At 34.9% G+C, this 20,185-nt stretch overlaps 1 protein-coding gene across 1 annotated transcript; it reads left to right on the forward strand.

Moving 5' to 3' along the window:
- The first annotated feature begins 1,627 nt into the window (after positions 1 to 1,627).
- Positions 1,628 to 10,241, forward strand: LOC136811983 (uncharacterized). The gene is made up of 5 exons (XM_067068586.1): positions 1,628 to 1,768; positions 5,516 to 5,760; positions 6,723 to 6,807; positions 8,345 to 8,442; positions 9,102 to 10,241. Exons 1-5 carry the CDS (start codon positions 1,678 to 1,680, stop codon positions 9,717 to 9,719), a joined length of 1,137 nt encoding a protein of 378 aa, XP_066924687.1. The 5' UTR covers positions 1,628 to 1,677; the 3' UTR covers positions 9,720 to 10,241.
- Positions 10,242 to 20,185: the final 9,944 nt, after the last annotated feature.

Below are 20,185 nucleotides of genomic sequence, written 5' to 3' on the forward strand. Positions count from 1 at the left end.
TACTGGGTAGGAATTTCTGGATGTGAATTTACTGGGTGAGAATTCACAGGGAAAGGAATTCACTAGAGGGGGTTTTCCAGGAATCGAAAAATTTTGATCAAACCCAGGGTAGCCAGAGATCTGATTAGCAAATACCAAACCATAGTCCCGCTTTTCCCTTCTTTACTTACCGAAAATCGAGGCTGAATGTAAGATTAATGTATGACAATTAAATATGTTGTCTATTTTGGAGTAGGAAATACCATTACAGATTTTAGCTATCGGAGCGGAACGAAAGTGACTTTCATGAATTGCAATGATATACTGACGAATTACAAGCTCTTCATCACAGATTTTTTTCTATGTATTTTTCATAAAATGTGTCATAGACTTTTTTTATTGCTAAAATTCAGCACGAGAAAGTTTATCGCAGATCGCAGCTTGTAGTTAAGGAAGGTCTATGATGTGAAATTCACAGTAGGTGTTATCTACCCATTTAGGAAGCTTAGGATCCAAGGACCGCTTCTAAATGGTCCGACAAGGTTATGAATATAGCTTAGAAACAATTATACCCCACCCAAATCAAAATATCCGATTAGATAAAGTAGAAAACACTCTCGCCCGAACCTTAAGTTCAGCAAAAAATACCACGAAATACCAGCATATTGTGACTGCAGTTCAAAGTCAGTTCAAATGATGTTTAAAAAACAGTTTCAAACTTTTAAATTGTTGCCATTAGATTCGATTCGTTGCGCTCCTTAAAAAATTTAGTAAAGCTGTCAATAAAGAAAACCGGTCAGCAAAGGTCAAGAAAACTGTTTTCGGTCTGCTCAATACTGTCCTTAGGGTGGGAATTCGAACTCGAAGGATTGACCAACGAATTGATTGATAGAGGCCCCTCAAGCGGTCTGCGTGATTTGGACTTTTTTTCGTGATTGCGCCGTGATCAGAGGTTAAAATATGATCGTTATTTGAAACACTTTTGAACCGTGTGTGTGATTTAGACTTCTTTCAAAGGATGCGTAATTATCCAAGTTTTTTTGCTGATTCGCTTTGATCGTGATTGAAGACAAAAAATTGTGTGGTATCGTAATTGGAGTTACCGCTGGTGGAACCTCATTAATAAGATCTATAAATTGTAAACATGTAGGATTGTGCCACAGAGATAGCAGGCTCGGATACAGAGGGAGGCTATAACCAATGGAGGAGAGTGCACTTTATTATAGTATTACCTTATATGGAAACTAATTACTCTCCATGAATAAGATAGCCTACCTCCTGTATCCAACCCTGGATAGATCAGCAAACGTGAGAAATTATTGAACTATGATTATTTGGTTACGTAACAGAATTTGACAAAACATTCTTTTGAAACATGACTTAAACATGACATAAAGCTTGCCATTAAGCTATTGTTTACATCCTTACTTGGCATTATCACTAATCAATGGAGAGGATATTAATATTTTGATGAGATGAAAATTGTTTCCTGTTCTCTTAATTACAACTAGTCAAATGACCATGGGACAAACTTACCAAAATAATTGGCTATGGGGCTTTTGAATTAAATCTAAGAGCAAGTGAAACCATGCCAAGTGTATTTTTATCTGCAAAAACCCTCATTAGTTTGCTTTTCAATTTGTAACAGAAACACTTAAACTACTGCAGTCTTATCATTCAGTACAGTACAGAGTGAACATGTTTAAAGCACTTTTTTGGGTATTTCTTTTGTACTTTGAAGTCCAAGGGCTGGATTCGAAAATCATTCGAAAAGGTGGACGTTTAAGAAGTAAGTATTTTTTGTATTTTTCAAGGTACGCAATCAATAAGATACAGCCAAAGGCTAAACGCATGTAAGATCGGAAACCCCTTACAATTCTACGTTTACAGCTCAGTAATGCAGAACATTTAGAAAGTCTGGCGATTCTTTTCACGGCGTATGATAATCACAGTTTGAAGTTTTAATTGACAAGAAATAAAGGACCATAAAAAACCTGCTCTGTTTGGTTAAGGGGAAGACTAAATATGGTTTTTAATTATTGTTTGCAATAAATGAAATAAATCAAAGTCGTACACCCCTGTCTCAGTGACCCGGTGGCTTTTAAAATTTCACCGGGGATAAAAATTTTTCTTTGTAAATCCAGTGGGGATTTTTCAAAGACAGAATATACCAGTGGGGACACAGAATTAGAATAAAAATTTCAGTGGGGATTTCGAAATTTTCTTTTTTTTCCAAGTTTGTTGAAACAGTACAGTAAGTGTGATAAACAAGCAGTTTTATTTCAATCTTTATGTAATTATATGGATATGCATAATGCATAATAACCTTTTTCTTTCCTCCCACCCAGTCTTGATTGGGTCAATGAGGCTCATTAAAGTTGAATTACTTATATATCATTTCCTCCCTAAGTTTATTTGGCCAAAATTTCCAAACATAGACCTTTCATCTTGAATGGGTAGAATAGCAAAGAAATAGACAAGCTGTATTGAAGTAGCTACTTTCCTAGGCCAGTTGCCATATATATTTGATGAGATCAACGTCCTCATGATCGCGGACATAAATTTTGTATACCATGATCCTAATGACCAGATTATCTCAATGGTACAAGATCGACTAATGGACCAATCGACTCTCAATTTAATATTACCCCACTTTTTCGGATTCGATTGTATTTGATTACGTTTACAGGAGGGATTTAGGATTTAAAAAGAGTGGTGTATCTCTGCTATTATGACGTAACGGCTACATAAGTGTCCAAGGAGGCGCCACCATGGTTGGGGCCGACGGGCCCAAATTTTTTGAAAATAGGACCCTCTAGATTGGCTAAATATGGCCCCAAATTTCAAATTTTTGACAGTAAAACAGCAGTTTTTTGGTCGTAATATAGCAAAATTTCAAGGTCTTTTCAGAGTGGAAAAGGAAAATAATGGGTTTCCTAGTAGTTTAAAAATTTTCCATACTCAGGTCTAGAGTTCCTAAGCCAAGTTGCTTTTAGGCCATGTTGAGGCCTGAGCCCTTAAGCACTGCGTTGCTTATAAAATTAAAAACCGTTAAGCTAAAAAAGCTATGATAGAAAAAGAAAAGATCTCACAATTTCTTTTAAAATCCATTCACTTTTTGAATAAATAGGTATCTCAACAAAAATAATATACACATTTTCTATTAAAAAACATGAAAATATCAGAAGCCTCACAAAGGGAGAGAGCCATAAAAATATACAAAAGAGATGAACAAGAAAATTGTTAGAAATTCTGTGTATATATAATCTATTATATCAAAACCTCTGTGAGAGAAAAAAAAAGTTATGTTGAAGTTTTTTTGAATCAAAGTTGTTCATTTGTTTTGAAAAATAAAAATCTATTATCAAGCTTTAATGAAACTTATGGACATTTTTCAACAAAATTAAATATGAAATAAAATGTAAAAACTAGACAAACAGTAATATAATATGCCTCTACATTCATTTCTCCTTATGTCACTTTCATTAAAATTCCAAGAGACACCAGCCAAAACATAAAATAATTTACAATAATTCCAAAAAAATGAAAAACATTTCTCAGTCAAGCAAATGAATTCTTGGTTCTTTATTTTAAATCATAGCATAGGGTTTCTTTACTTTGTGTATATGCATGTCAGGATGATAGCGGAACAGGAATATAATCCATCAAAAATGAATTTAAAACATATTCCCAAGTTAGTTCAAGAAATGTCGTTTGATGTTTGAGCTCTGAGTTTGGGAAGAAGCACGTCAAATTATCAATATCATTGACCGATTCATAATTTTGATAACAAAAATCACATTCATGGTCTTGAGAAGTCTGTTTACGATCTCTTTCTATCGGAACTATTTGACAGGTTCAGTATCATGCAATCAATTCAACAATTTTGTCTTTGTTGGTCACTAGACTAGATAGCCCTATCATATGCTTCTGCTGCTGCTGTATTTTGCAGGCCATAGGTCATGCTGTATCATGATGGACAAAATAAAATTCCTCACAACAAGATTCAAAGCAAATCATTCCCATAATTTTTGAGTACTTCTACAATGACAATATCCATTCTCTCCCTTGTATAAATTTCGTCTTATGACTGTTCTTTTTTCTTGAGGTAGAAATAAATCCAGACAAACATGTCCCTCTCAGGACTCAGCTTCTTGCAAAGTTTTCCAAGTTTGTTTTCCTTCTGTCTTCCTTTTCATCATAATCACAGCAATCCATTCTTTTTAACTCGTACATAAAAAAGTCATAAAATTAAAATCTCAACATGACCCAATGGGAAAAAACTCTTGTCTAATGCTCATTCCGACATTTTAAATTTTCCGGGGGTTTTGTTGTTTGGAATTGCTTAGGTCAGGATTGCTAGTTAACGGCTTGTCACTGTGCCGGGTGCATCGCCTTGGGCCCGGCAGGCTCGAATTTCAGTCAGGTTAAAAAAGGGGTACTGCTACCCATATTATAATAACATTACCCCCGTCTTTTTTGTCATTCTATAAGTATTTCCAAATTTTGTGTTCTGCTGAGCGAGTGTGGCTCCACGGATAGCGCGCTGGGTTTCTGATCAGAAACTCTTTCATTTGGTGGGTTCGAACCCCGGTCGGGCGCGGGTCAATATTTTCAAGGTAAGTTAAAACACTTTAGAATAGTCAGAAAACATAGTAAATAAGTTAGAAAAGTCACCAGGGGGTCAGAAAGAAGCCTCAGAGAAGATAGGCAGAAATAAAAAGTCGATGTCGGAATGAGCAATAGACAAGAGTTTTTTCGTTCTAGACAGGCCTGTTCATAACAAAAAATCGGGATTTTCTAGCCTAGCTGAGCGCGTACTACTTAGGTAAAGAAATCTGTCAGTTTGTTTCGCTTAGCTTGCAAGCGTGCAAAATATATATTTAAAGGTATTTCAAAATCAAAACAAATATGGTAGACAATCTAAATTGGATGTTAAAAAAATTGGCTGGCTGGATGAAGTTGCTTGACAATGAACAGTCAGTCTTAAAGATAAAGATTATCAGTTAAGAGTTAATCAAAGATAGAATAGCAGTTAGCAGTTTTTTAACATAAGTTTTCAAACTAAAGTTTTGTATAAATTCTGTTGATGTTTTTGAGCATAGGCGGGTAGCGGGGTTTTCTCAAAATCTTCAAGTTGCAGTGGGGACCGGCGGGAAAATAAAAATTTTGAAGATCTACTTAGTGGGGATCTAAAAAAATTAAAAGTTTTCAGTGGGGATTCCCCGGAGGCAAATTTAGCCCGTTTTTTTCCCCGGGGACAAAATTTTGGACTTTTTTTTCAGCGGGTGGGGGTGCCCAGCGGGTCTGTGACACGGGGGTGTCAAAGTCGTTATCCTGGTGCCTGAAGTTCTAAAAAGTCATGTGTCAACATTAAAAACATACATCTGTTGACATGAAGACCAAAATGCATTTTCCCAAAATGTTTCACAACTGAACCCCAAAACTAGTGAAAACGATTCCAAGAAGAAATATATGAAAAAATGAATCGTAAAGATTATTAATGGAAATAACACACCATAAATTCATATTTTAGGAAAATATCCTGCAAGCTGTCATCAATTGAATTTGAAAGTACAACCTGTCTCGCCAAGTCATCTATTTCTGCGTACGGCTAGACCAGTCATAATATCAAAACGAGGGCGAACTGACCTGTTTCAAGAAAACACAAAAGAAGGCGTAATAAGCGCTATTTGTGATCTCGGTGTTGAAGCAGTTGAGTACGATGTAGCCAAGACCAAAGATGATAAGCTGATTCTTTTCAATGATGGTAACACAAAAGTGAGTAAATCTTTTTTATACAATTAACCTTCTCTAATTCGAATCTCTGTTATTCGAATCGCTTTGTAATTCGAACTAAAATATTGGTCTCCTTTAAACCCTTTTAATTACTCTCTGTAATTCGAATCTTTCTCTATTTCAAATAAAATTGTTTGGTTCCATGAAGATCGAATTAGAGAGAGTCAACTAACTAAAATTGATATTTCATCGAAACTTTTCCAAGTTTCTTTTGAAGCAAAATAGTTTGCTGATATTTAAGTCCCAGATGAACTGCAATATTCCAAACAAAAAGTCCCGGGGAAGGTGTACTGGGCTTGACGGCTGATGGGGACGTGCTACTGAAGTTTCAAAAGTAGACCCTGACAGATCTGAGTTAAAAAATTTGGGACCCTGTCAGGAACGAAAAATCGAAAAAACCATTTTCACCACCGAAAAGTGGCAAAAGCGACTAAAAGCAGACAAAGAAATTGAACAATTTTGTACTATTCACCCTGAAAATTGTCCAAAATAACCAAAGGTCGAACCTGTCAGATACACATTGGTACATTTAGGGACCCTGTCAGATATCTACAGAGTTGTAGCCGAGAGTACTTGATATCATGAAAGAAATACATTTCGGTGAGTAATGCAATAGTTTAAGTTTCGCATAGCTAAGTAAAACTTCAAGTGATCCTGACCAGCGGCACATCCCCGTATCAAAATATCAAATCTTCAAGAGAGTCGGTAAAACTCATTTTTGGGGTTCTTAACTCTTAACTCTTTATTTTGGAAACGACAACTTATTAAAATCGAACTATCTCAGCTTTGGAAATAGCAAGATTGGTCAAGTTTGGGTTCATAGTTGACATCGGTCAACAATTCCCAGTTTTTCCCTGGTAGATAATAGGTTAGTATAACGTTTGATATTTAAATCATGAGATACACATTATACCTCATAACGAAAGTATTTGTATTTACTTTAGCGTATGACGGGTGTTAATAAAGTTGTAGCCGAGAGTACTTACGAAGAGCTTCAAAAACTTGACATCATGAAAGAAATACATTTCGGTAAGTAATGCAATAGTTTAAGTTGCGTATAAGTAAGTACAACTGTTAACTTTTATTTAAATGTGAGCAAAGGATAACATGCAAAGTCAGATATTCAATAGATATTCAATTTCCCGAAATGATTGAATAGGTTTTGGAGATTGAAATATTAAGTATATAAGTCATAAAATTTCCAATAAATTATGAGGATTTTAACTTATATAAAGATTTGTCCCTTTTCTTTTTGCAACACAATGTATATGGTAAATAGCAATGGGCCCGCGGTATCCCCGACCTAGAAAGAGCCCTTATGATGAAAAAGAGCTTCGAAAGATAAGGAACACCAATAAGGTTTTTTAGTTTCTTTTGTAAAATGAAGATGAAAATGAAGAAGACCATTTTTTTCGTTTTTTTAATAGACCCATAATCTTGAGCTTTGAACTTTTTGAAACTTTCAACTTCGCTGATTTCAAGTATGTATAGACAGAGTTTCAGAATGAATCCAGAGCCTTCCACGGGAGGTACTTTGTTCATGATGTGACGGATATTTGTGATCCAAAGTTCGAAAATCAATCCTTTGACAGACTGAATTTCCAAAATTTTGCCCCTTTTATGACGTTTTTACGACCCTTTCAGGGTCTATTTTTCAAAATTTTGTTTTTAATTTGAGAGACTTAGGTCAAAAAGGGATCCTTATGTCTTGCACGTACTGGAATCCCATTTTGCCTGATGCTTCCCCAGGGAGCCCTCCAAAGTATGCTAGAGATGACCAGATCAATCGCCACGGGAATAGACTGGAGTCGTTTATAATGCGTGTAATACAGTAGTGGCTGCGTTTAGACCAACTGGCATTTGTAATTTGGCATTTGCTCATGAGGGATTCGATTTTAATAGCTTTTCCTTTGTATTTTCTGTCATGGCATTTAAGGAATCGTCTTTTTAGAGTCATTACTGAAAAGGTGATTCCCTCAAGTTCAACTTTGACAGATCAAACAATGAAAAGCATGGAATTTCTCAAAAACTGCAGTCATTAAGACTGAAACTTTTTGCCGTAGGGCTAGGCTATGGCAAATTTTGCAAATTTTACAATCTATAGAAAGAACTGAATAAAAAACGTGCAAATACTTTAAAAAATCAAAAATGTAATTTTTTCTCTTTGTTTTGGTTCCTTTGTTTGATTTGAAATGCCAGAAAAGGGGATTCCTTTGCTCAAAATGGCATTTCAAATGCCAACGTAATGCCAACACGCTGGCATCATTAGGCATTTGACAAACCGAACAATTGCGCGGAACAATAGAATTCAAAAGAATACTGCAAGCAATTACAAATGCCAGGCTGGTCTAAACGCAGCCAGTATAGACGTTATATGTTAATACGATTATTGTTACGGGATTTTGTTTGCAGTAACTCTAAAATTTGTACCCCTTGTTTTCTTTATTTCTTCTATGTCAGAATGAGTTGTCTAGCTTGCTAGAATACCACGGGAATGGAAGTATAATTAATTTTGTACTCGATTTGATATTAATATACACTATCCTTACTGACTTATAAACCTTAGGTGGAAAGATATTCAACTATGATCAAACAAGAAAAATTCCACTATTTGAAGATGTTCTTTTGGCAACTCGCCAGTATAAAGTTGTACATTTTATCGAGGTAAATATAATAAATCTATATTTCACGAGCATAGATAGTGCTCTCCAGGACAGGAGTCAAATTTCTTTTGCTGATGACCTCTCTTGAAGACCATGAGAATTCAACGTGTACAAGTTTTGTATTGCCATTAGAACTGTTAATAGACATTTCTAATTGATGACTCGATTGGTGGTCTACTTGATGATTGTTTTGTAATATTTTGATATTTACTCGTTATAGTGAAATCTGTAAAACTGTATTGTCCGGGGGGGGGGGGTAGGGGGGGGGGGGGGGGGGGTAATAGGGGTATGTGCGGACGGGACCTCCGAAAACCGAACCTTAGAGAGACTGATATTTGCTGAAAAGGTGACCCTTAGAGAGACATTTTGAATTTTTTTTTCGATTTTTGAAAAAAGTCATACCCTTTGAGACTGTTTGAGAGACTTTATTACAATTTTTTCTCTGGAAATCAAAAAATTTTCTAAAAATCCTGAATTTTCCGACCCTTAGAGAAACTAATTTAAAACTTTCTGATTTTTCCGACCCTTAGAGACTTTGAAAGGTGAAAAAACCGACCCTTACCGTCCGCACATACCCATCATCCATTTTTGCCTAAGTACCCCCCCCCCGGGCAGATTGTAGAGGATTTTCAAAGGTTATTTTTCTATTATTCTACACAGATGGTACCCTACCTACCGTTTACAGGGGATACCATTGAAGCTGCAAAAACTGGTCAGTTGGTTGCTGCTATGGTAACACGACTTGGTATGGTAAATAACGTTTTCGTTATGTCAAGTGATTTCCGTAAAGTTGCAGCTGCCAAAGCTGCTAATCCACAAATTTCCACAGTTGCATTGTTTGGCTCACCTGGTTTGTTATTCCCAAAAGCTGTCTACGTAAAGGAATTCGAAAAGGCGGGCGAACTTTCCCGCCTTACTGGAGCGCCCAATCCTTTCACAGCCATTGAGCAATGTATTAAAGATTCTCCAGACAGCACTGAAGAGTTTTTCGACTTTGTTGTTAATCATGGAATCATTTTTAAAGCAATTGGGGTCTCTTTCCTTGGTCTTGATTTTCCAGTTTACCAAAGAAATCCAAAGTTGTTGAGAATTTTCCGTCGGAATTATGGGAAGAAGATCAGCGCTGGTATTGGCACGTTGTATGATCAGGAAAAGAGTGAAGACCAGAACAAGGTTGATGAGAAGACGTTGTTACGATTATTGGCCGATCGAAAGGGGACATTGCAACGCATCTTGACCGATGATGTTCCAAGACTACGTAGGCTTTTATGTGTTTAACCTGCTTTGATATTATGAACCCTGCACTGCATGAAAAACTGGGATTTCCAATATGTGAAAAACCCTGAAAAAAAAGCATGAAATGTGTGTTAATGTGAACCTTTTGAAAATATGTAGTTCATTTTTGGGCAGATCCGAATGTGAACTTTCGGCAACAAAAGTTGATTTAAATATCAAATTTACTCAAATATAGTCTTTTTTTAAATCAGGAAAACATGATATTTTTCTATGGAAATGTCAGAAAATATTATTTTTGCTCGACATACAGAATATTTTATTATATATTTTTATTCTTTGTACCTACCGGTAATGTAATCGTTTTTTACGGAAAGACCGAATTGAATTGAATTGAATACAGAATACAAAAAAATTCCAGTTTTTCATGCAGCGCTGGAGTCTATATTTGATCCCGGTCAACCAGAACCTCTGATCGGAATTTTTTAAAGATTTTTTTGTAAAAAGATTTCATGAAGTAGTTTTTTTGTAATTTTAATTAAAAAGAAACTTCACAGGGTTTTCTCATCTAAAAGGGCTAAAGAACTCACATGAATCGTACAACTTTGGATAACTACTTAGGGTGTTTTTTTGTACCAAAACTTTTGATCTAGTTGGTCTTTTAAAAAAACTATGAGTACATTTTTGCTAGCGATTCTTTTCAAAACATTTTCAACTATTTACCTTAAAATGTCTCAATCAAGACACCCTGAATAGTGTCCGGAAAAGAACAATAGAGAACTGAATTGTCTTACTGCCAGAGATGAGATGCAATCATGCTCGAGGTGTGAAAAACTTTTAGTTTCTACAATCAGTGACAAAAAACATGGCACAAAAGGGAAATCCCCCGGGAAGTTTTGAAACCACAATCCATTTGTAAAGGCTACTTAGATTACACAATATATTGACGAACAAAATTCGACAATATGGTTTGCAAACCGTAATGTACGAAGTAAACAACTGGTACTCTATTATAAAAAGTGAATTTTGTTTCTGTAAACAACCCCCCTTTATTGTTGGAATATTGCAAATCGAGCGGACAATATATTACGGACACCTTTTTCAATATATTGTCGACATTCAGCAATATATCATTAATATATTGCCTGATAATATATTGTGTAGTGTATGTAGCCCTTAAGTGCTCTACAGTAGGTTCGAAAGGTAGAATTTTAACTTTGACACCCCTGTCTCTGTGCCCCAATGGGTGTGAAACATCCAGTGGGGTGCGATGTGAGAAATCTGAAATTCACTGGGGTGCAAGATAATTCCCGAAAAGTTGAGTGGAATGACCAATTTTTTCTTGATTATCACTGGGGTGAAGAAAATCTTTCTGAAAGTTTATTCTGAGGTAGAGTAGCTAGCAGTGCTAGTCAAATGTCAAATTATAAAATGTAGTGCGGAGTCGTTGTTACACTATCTGAGGCTTTTGATAGGGAATATATTTTTCAACTGCGTTGGAACGGTGAGATATAAGACTTTTAATCATAAAAACCATAGTTTGCGCCGACGGGGAAAATTTTAGATTTTTGACTCCTTTGTTATGAATTTTGCAGCAAATAAAAAAATTTATTTATGTCCTATCAAAGTTTTCATGCTTCATTTTTATTTAACCCAGCAACTTGCATATTTATCAATTTTTCTCTAGTCATCAAGCCTACCTGAAGGTCATCATTTTTTAGGATCATCATTATTTTTACTTCTGAACTTGAATGATCGATCCACGACCGACCTCTTTTTCAGAAAAGCTTGACTGAAAAACGGAAAATTTTGACTTTCATACACATATCGGATATATTCTAGACCATCTGTTTAGATCATAACTTGCTACAACTTTTGACGACGCAGTGATATGGACAATTATACATTTTTGAAAAAATTGAGCTCTTTTGTGCATTTTGTTAATTCAAAAAGTGGATTCCATAAGAGAAGGGGAGATTCTAGTGGGGTGAACCTTTTGATGTGAGAATTCAACTGAGGTACGTCAAAATCATAAAATTTTGAGTGGGGTATGTGCGGATTCTTCGTATCTTTCAATAGGGTCATTTTCAGTTACAGTATTACAGTGGGGTGAGTGATTTATCTACTGGGGTGAGAAAATGGGCGATTTTTGGGAATATTTTTCACTGGGGTGACGAGTGGGGTGGATCCCGCTGGGTCAAAGAGGCAGGGGTGTACTCTGAGTTTTAACGCTAGACTTAAGACTTAAGACCTTAGGATCTGTGGATCCAAAAGCTTAAATAATGGTTCAATAGGGCTTGAAATATAGCTTAGAAACCAATAAATCTCTCCCAGATTAAAATAATCGATGAAATAAAGTTGAAGGCCTGAAATTGATATTCTCGCTCGAACTTCAATTTTCGAAAAATGGTAAATTAGCCAAAAGTGCCAATATGTTATGGCACTGATTGTAGATACTATTTTTTTTCGAAGCCAAATGCAAATTAGGAATTCATGGAAAATTTGATGTCTAAAGCTCTATCATTTCAAAAGATATCTCCCAACCAAAAAGAAAAAGCCCTCCCCTAGAACTAACCCTATAAAGTGCGTTGTTAGGCAACCAAACTAAAAACAATCTTTTTGGCTCCCTCATTAATGTAACAAAATAGAAAACACTTCAAAACTTGACTTCTTCTAATAAAGGATATTAAGGAATATCTATAAAAGAAGATAGTAACATTTAATGATCGTCATTAATATTAGCTATAGTAAAATATTTTGCTTGAAAAAAGTTGATAATGAATAAAATTGCAGCAGAAATATGACTAGGAAAGATAATTCAATTTTTTTTTATTTTCATTTTCATTTAGTCTGTTTCTCTTGCTGACACACTTCAGTCCTTGTTACAAGATGAATACATCTGTGACTTACAATGAAAATCGTTTGTGTAAATTGAGGCGACAACAATCTATTTCATTGACAGAGTTTCAAGTAATATTTTTGTCAGCACTCTTGTCAACACTGAGTATTTTAAGTGTTCTTGTCAATGCTGCTGTAATCTGGTTCATATATAAGACAAAACAGTCTGCTAACCAATCAATCAGGTAATACCCTACACCCTTAAACAAAGACCCTTTATTTATTCAAAGGAGGGAGCCTCCAGCCTTAGCAATAAACCTTGCTTGAAAAGCATTTTCCTACACAAATTAAGCAGGCAATCAAACCTCCAGCCAAGAAACTGAGGTTTACTTCCCCCTACTTAAAGGAAGCTCTTGAGCTTTGCCTTATTGATTTAGGAAAGCTGTTTACAAAAGTGACGAATTTACTTTTTTACTTTTAAGTGATCGATTCCTAGATTCTACTAGAACCTGCCATTTATTTGGGGCTGATCAGCTATACCTTGCCTGAGACAAATCGCTCTCCTAAAACTATTGTGAAAAATATCCTAAATCTTGTGAAAATTTCACACCATATTTTTTTTCTTTTTCACAATCAATCTTTAGGTTGTATTTATTTGGTACGTTGATCGATGTATTCAAGGCATTGTCGAACATCGCTCTCATTCCATTATTTCTTTATCCTACCGATACACTGTGTGCATACATCATAGTTTTACGACTTGTATCAACAACAACCAGTCATGCATCATCCATGTTCATTGGCTTAATATCAATCGATAGATTCATGCATGTACGATTTCTTCAAAATTACAGTACAGTATTCAATGCTTTTCGTTATAAAATAAGTATTTTTGTTTTCTTCATCGTCGTTACTATTCAAGCATCAATCTCTTTCATTATTCCAGTATTCTATGGAAAAAAGCATACCGTATACTTGCTGCCAATAAATATTATTACATTTACTATAATGATTATCATGTACCTAAAGACATTGATAATACTGAAAAAACATAAAAAATTGCGCCGAGAAATCTCAAGCGAAAATCAAAATATCACTCGTATAACCAAATTCTACTTTTACTTGTACCTTTCCAGTCAAGCCTTTCTATTGCTTGCGTACCAAATAGTATCAAAACTTAACATTGGGGTCGTTGATCAAAAGGTAATAAAGTCAAAAGGTAATCTGCAATTTGCTACCGTTTTGGTGAGCCAGGTGACAATAATCGTTGGCATTGTTAACGCATTTGCAATACTTTTCATTAATCGAAAAATTAAAGAAAATATCACAAGTATCATTCGTCCACTATCAACTGTGTAACTGCATCTAAAATCAGATCGAGATCAAATCTTCCCACTAACGCTCCAAAGGAATGGTTAAAAACATATGATTTGAGGAATGAATTGTCTCAATTTCGTAAGGATCGCTCATTTCATCCCACTGAGGAAACCCAACAAAGAGATTGTGTTGAATATACAGGGTGTCCCTAATAAAAGTATCGAGTTTGAACATGCGATTGAGTAGAAAGTTTTAAGTGTGTATTCACAAAATTGTATTTTAAGTTCTCCCTCTTTTTTCTTTGTCATTACGGAACAATAAAAACATACTCTGCCTGTTTACAAATGCAACGAAATTACGATCATGAGAAAAACGCAACAATTAAAACATGTTTGTAAAGAATCGTATGTAAAACTATGAAAATAATAAAAATGGAATGTATGGAACAATAAAAAATTTTTATTAATTTTGATTTTTAAAGATACATTTATGCAACAGGGGAATAGTAAAAAGGGCTATTGATTAATTTATACGTTGTAACTACCTTTTGTAATGAGCCTATGTAATGGAGAACGTTCTTATATTTTAGCGATAACACACACAAACTTTTTTACTCAATCGCATGTTCAAACTCGATACTTTTATTAGGGACACCCTGTAGAACGTCATATTAAAAAAATTCAACCTGTAACAATGATTTTGTCATGAAATGAAGTGTTTTCTCCGGACGGTTAATTTAAATCTCAAAGGTATACAATAAAAAATCATGACTATCTGTTAGGTAATGTAATTTGCAGGTTAGGTAATTGTTAGTGAATTTGCAACGTTTGTGATAATAATGGAATATAATGAATGTAAAAGTGGTAACAACATCAAAAACTTTTTCTTATTACAAGTTATTTGGAAAAGACTAATATACCTTTTCATAAATTACTCTCGGGTACTTAATAGGGGGGGGGGTGGAAAAAATCTCAAAACTTAATAAGCGGGTGGGTTGGAATAAAAATGTCCTGGGTGGAAAATTTTTGAAAAGGAGGCTAATACGGCTGAATTAGGACAAAAGAGGGAACTTTCAAAAACATTTTCCCAAAAATTAATAAGCGGGAGGGGGGGTTGGAATAAGAATGTCCTGGGTGGAAAATTTTCAAAAAATTAATTAGCGGGGGGGGGGGGGGCGGCTATTAGGTACCCGAGAGTACATTACGAACATCACTTGTCTCGTTTTGAAAACATTACCACGGTGATTTTCTTCCAGTGGATTTTAATAAAACTACTTACTATTCATTAAAACTAGCCATAACTTTCATTAAGGTGCCACTGCAGCAAAACGAACACATAGACTTGAATTTGCGTTCAAAAGGAATGATCTTAGCCCTACAGTAATTTTTGTTAAGAGTGACCTCTCATTTGAGACAAAATTATTTCAAATGCTAACAAATGTGTCAAGGGAGTGATTTACAGTCTACTTAAAGTGACATCCGTGCCTTGTCTTACACGTTTCTTATAAGAACAATTTCATAAGAATACGAGGTTGAAATTTGGCCAAAACCTAAGAACAAATTAAGAAGAATCTGAACCTCATTTTAATTAATATTGAAATTTAGGGCTGAAAAACTCATATAAATTTAAGAGCAGCCCAGCCAGAATCATATGACTTGCTGGTTTTTCCTATAAAAAGCGTATATATCTAAAGATACTGCTCTTCATAGGGATGAGCTGGAGTTTTTACAAGATACTTCACTAATTGGTCATTCGAAGTGATAGAGATGACGCGTTCTTTAGAAAAAGTAACAAAATTGATTTATTACTGGTTAACGACCAACCAAATCAAATAAGTGCTTGTAAAAACTCCAGCTTGTCCCTCTTCATATTGTTATTTTTCATATGTACACGTTTAGCAATATAACTGTTCAAATACTTCGAGTAGAGTAATATTTTTAACCTATGAAGATCGCCTTTACTTGTGGTATAAAAAGGGAATTACCCAGAAAAAGGAATTTCCTTAGATTCATTGAACTATCCAGGGATAAGAAAAAGACAAACTGACATTTCAAAATGAGTAATCAGATCTAAATAACTCCGGAAAAGTCTTTTTGATGATAAAACAATAGAGAGACCGTAAGATAAGAATGCTACCGTTAAATAAGTGGAACTAAAATACTGAAAAACGCGCGCAAAATTATGAGATGTTTGCCCAACTTCCTTATGCGTAAAGCTTTGAATGCCATCCTCAGAAGCTTTAGGCTTCCTCCGGTGGCAATTAATCATTTAATCTCTCAAGGGTCATAATCAACATAGTAATTGTTTGATTACGAGGCAAGTAATGTTCCGTGACGTAATTTATGAAAAGGTCTATTCATAAGGGTCAAGCTGGAGTTTTTACAAGGTTTTCGATTATTCGGTTGGTCGTTGAATCTTGAGAGAAAAGATTTTATTGCTTTTTCTAAAGAACGCATCATCTCTATTATTTCAAATGACCAATTAATGAAGTATCTTATAAAAACTTCAGGTCATCCCATTCATAAGAGTAAAAATTATTGTGCGAGTATTTAGCGCCACAAATTTTCATTCTGTCAGCGTTCAAAAACCAGCTTTATCGGTCGAAGCCTAACTTTAGTGGCTGAAACCCACGTTTAGCGGTCAGAACCCATCTTGAACGGCTGAAAGCCACCCTCTGTCATGAAATAAATCTATAGTGATTGAAACCCATTTGAGGTATAGATGTAGCCATAACCATTCTTTACATATGTTTCCAATCTGAACCCAGAGATTTTTCTTATTTTTCACATTTTATCTTCATTTTTTAAGTGTTTCTGAATTTTCTATTTGATAATTTAACTCCTGAATATATTTCGATTAGATAAAATTATTATGTCAAGCAGACTGTATCAGTATATGTTTAATATTAAGGAATTCCCCAGAAATCAATGACTGATTCCCAAGTGTAGAAAGTAATTACTAAACTATCAATAATAGAAATACTTCAATGAAATCGAAGAAAGAGACAGATCTTTATTGTATGATTCTCTATCACGGACACTGCTTAAAAGCATTGATGACATTTTTGATTTGTATTTTCAACGACGCTAATGAAAATATCAACTTTGAACGAATCCAAGATCATAGTGACTTTTCTTTACGTTGATTGCACGCTGAATAGACTCAGGAATAGTCGTCACAGGTGGGAATATGATTTCGGCATGTGATGTTTTTCACGGTACCAATTATGGGTTTCTGCAACTGAAGACTGAATTAATGATATAGGCTGGGATTCAGTACTATGTACCAGAGTGTATGTCATCTTTATCGTTTCGTAGTAATGAATTTTAATATTGGCTGTAGATATCGGGTCTGTGTACAGACTAGTGATTTAGTCGCTTCAGCTAGGTTTTAGCCGCTACAGCTTGTTTTCGGCAGATAAGACTGGGTTTTAACCACTGACGAAATAAAAGGTTTGCTTCGGCATCCAAAAAAAGAATCAGTCGCTGGAGGAGCAATTACTCACTTCTCTACCCTGCCACCCACTCATGTTCCTTATTGAATATATATTTATTTTGCATCGGTATTTCGTCGATATTAAAGTTCAATTCCAGTCGTTCGGACCTCATTTGGTACTTTTCTAACTAAATGTTAAAAGGTTAAACTAAAAAAGAAATACTGCTAAAACTATCAATAATACCAATCACAAAATTTTAATGTATATCGAAGATCGAAAGGCTACTTTACTCCTCGCTTTACTCCATGCTAGACAAAAAGATCTCACACAATTCAGTATAAAGATAAGAAAAACAAATCTATATATTATTAGCCGTAGTCTGTATGTATGTATGTATGTAATAGTTTATTTCAAGTTGACGAACAGGTAGCAACAAAGGCTAATAAAAGTCAACGCTACTTTACAATTTGTAAGGTGATTACAAAAAGCCAACACCGTCAATATAGGTTCGGCAGTTTCTACACGGGCATGATGTAGGCCTCCATTGCTTAATCTTTTCCTTAAAAATACTAAGATCAACTATATCTCTATACTCATCCGGAATTAATTCCCAAACTTTTGGCCCTAAAAATGAAAGTGACTCTGAACCGTGAAAAACAGAGTTTATTTCTCTTGATCTGAAGTAAGGCGTTTTGCGATTTACTTTGATATTTTCATCATGTTTGAAAATTTCTTTAGTTAGATCTGATATGTTATTTTTACATTTGAAAAGTTCTATTGCTAACAACTGAAGATTTTTATGGTGGAATTTGATGGCACCGTCTTTCTCTAAAAGCTGCTCAAAAGTAGATGTATGATCAGAATACACTATCCTCAAACATCTTTCGTGGAGGTGATTTATTTTTTGATCTAGCCTGCGAACATGAAACATCCAGACAAGCGAACAATAATTGAATTGACTTCGAAAGAAGGCATTCATGAGCCTTTGTTTTTTCTTTTGATTTATGTACGGTGCTACCCTCGCAAGTGCACTGATTTTCTGGCTAGCTTTCTTATAAATCATGTTAATGTGTGGCTCAAAAGTCAGACAGTTGTCAAAAGTTAATCCTAGGATCTTGCCTGAGTTGCTGTTAAAGATGCGTTCATTCTGTATAGTAATGAAGATTTCTTTGCTGGTATTGTTAGCTATCAACTCAGACTTGTCTGCATTTCCTTTCATTTGATTTTGGGTTATCCATTCAAAGATGATAGCAGCTCCATTCGAGAGCTCCTCACCAACCTGTTCCCAAGATCAGCTATCACAAAAGGTGTTGTATCGTCTGCATAATTCAGTACATTTCTATTTTCAAGAAAGTAGAACAAATCTCTCATGTAGATGTTAAATAGTAGCGGCCCTAGAATGGATCCTTGGGGAACACCTACTTTAACATTATGCCAGGTACTGTAATGGTCGCCAATTTTCGTTCTTTGCTTTCTATCTGATAGATAGGCTGCTATGAGACCTAAGGCACTCCTTGAAAATCCGTATGCTTCAAGTTTAGCAATCAATAGTTCGTGCGAGATGCAGTCGAAAGCTTTTGATAAGTCAATGAGTAGCGCTGCAAACTTTTTCTTTTCATCTGTAGCTTTCTTCCAAATTTCAGTCATGACTAAAAGTGGAGTTTGTGTACTCATTCCTTTTCTATATCCAAATTGTCTATTGCTCAAAATGTTGTTAAAGTAGGTTGAGACTTGGGTATGTATGACTTTTTCATAAATTTTTGATAGAACTGGGAGAATACTCACCGGTCTGAAGTTGCCCTTGTCATTCTTTGAACCTTTCTCTTATACACAGGTGTTATATCAGCAAGTTTCAATTCTTTTGGAAAAGAGTTTGACTCGAATGACGCATTTATTTCTGAGCACAAAAACTCGGAAAACATATCACAATTATCCTTTATGATTTTCACTGGAATATCTGAGCTTGGCTGTGATTTTCCTTGAACTAAGTCCTTGATAATTTTCCCTACTTCCTCTTTCGTTGTTGGTATAAAAGAAAATTTATTTAGATACTCAGTTTTCTTGATTTCAGTGACACTTGGGTGTTGTCTATATTTCTGAATACAAATTTCAGTATGATTATTTGTTTCGTCAAATGCAACATAGGGAGGCTCAGGACAAGTCTAGTTTTGATATTATTTGGCCATAATAGTCATTGAATATTTGAGCTATCTGTTTCTCGTCATTTATGATCTTTTCTTTATCCACTAAGGTATAACTCTTATTGTTTGAACCTTTATTTGAAAACAATGGTTGTACAGTTTTCCAAAACTTTTTGTTATCAGTTATGTTGGAATCTTTAAGGTTGGCAAAGTAGTCTTTCTTAGTCCTCCTCAATAGCGATAAGCAAAAATTTTTTTGTCTGTTGTATTTTGTTTTGTTTTCGTGTGTTTTATTCTTATAGTACAGGTTCTTGAGTTTGGATCTTATCATGATGGCTTTTCTCATATCTCTATTTATAAAAGGCATATTATTACCTCTAACCGTTTTATATTTAAAAGGAGCTTGTTTGTCTAGTTCTTCTATGATACATTTTATTTTTGATTCAAATTCACTGTTATCACTATTGATAATCAGATCTAGTTTCATGCGAAAAGTATCACTGTTGAATGTCCTGTAAGATCGGTATCTGATTGTTTTCGGTGGCAATAATAATAATAATAATAATCAAAACTGTATGTCACTTTGTTTGTTTGTCTGTCTGTACGTGTGTTACTTTCTTTTTCGCAATATTTTTGTTGATAGAGCCTGGTTTAGATTTCATTCGGCTTTTGTTTTGAAATTAGACACCCATCTACATTAAACTATTTCAATTTCTGCCCTGACTTGCCAGCTCCTTTTTCTCTTTTCATTTATATCTGTTCGGATGTAATTGAGCTTA

This window comes from Clytia hemisphaerica, unplaced genomic scaffold (assembly GCF_902728285.1).
Source record: "Clytia hemisphaerica strain Z4C2 unplaced genomic scaffold, Clytia hemisphaerica genome assembly, whole genome shotgun sequence".
Lineage (NCBI taxonomy): Eukaryota > Metazoa > Cnidaria > Hydrozoa > Leptothecata > Clytiidae > Clytia > Clytia hemisphaerica.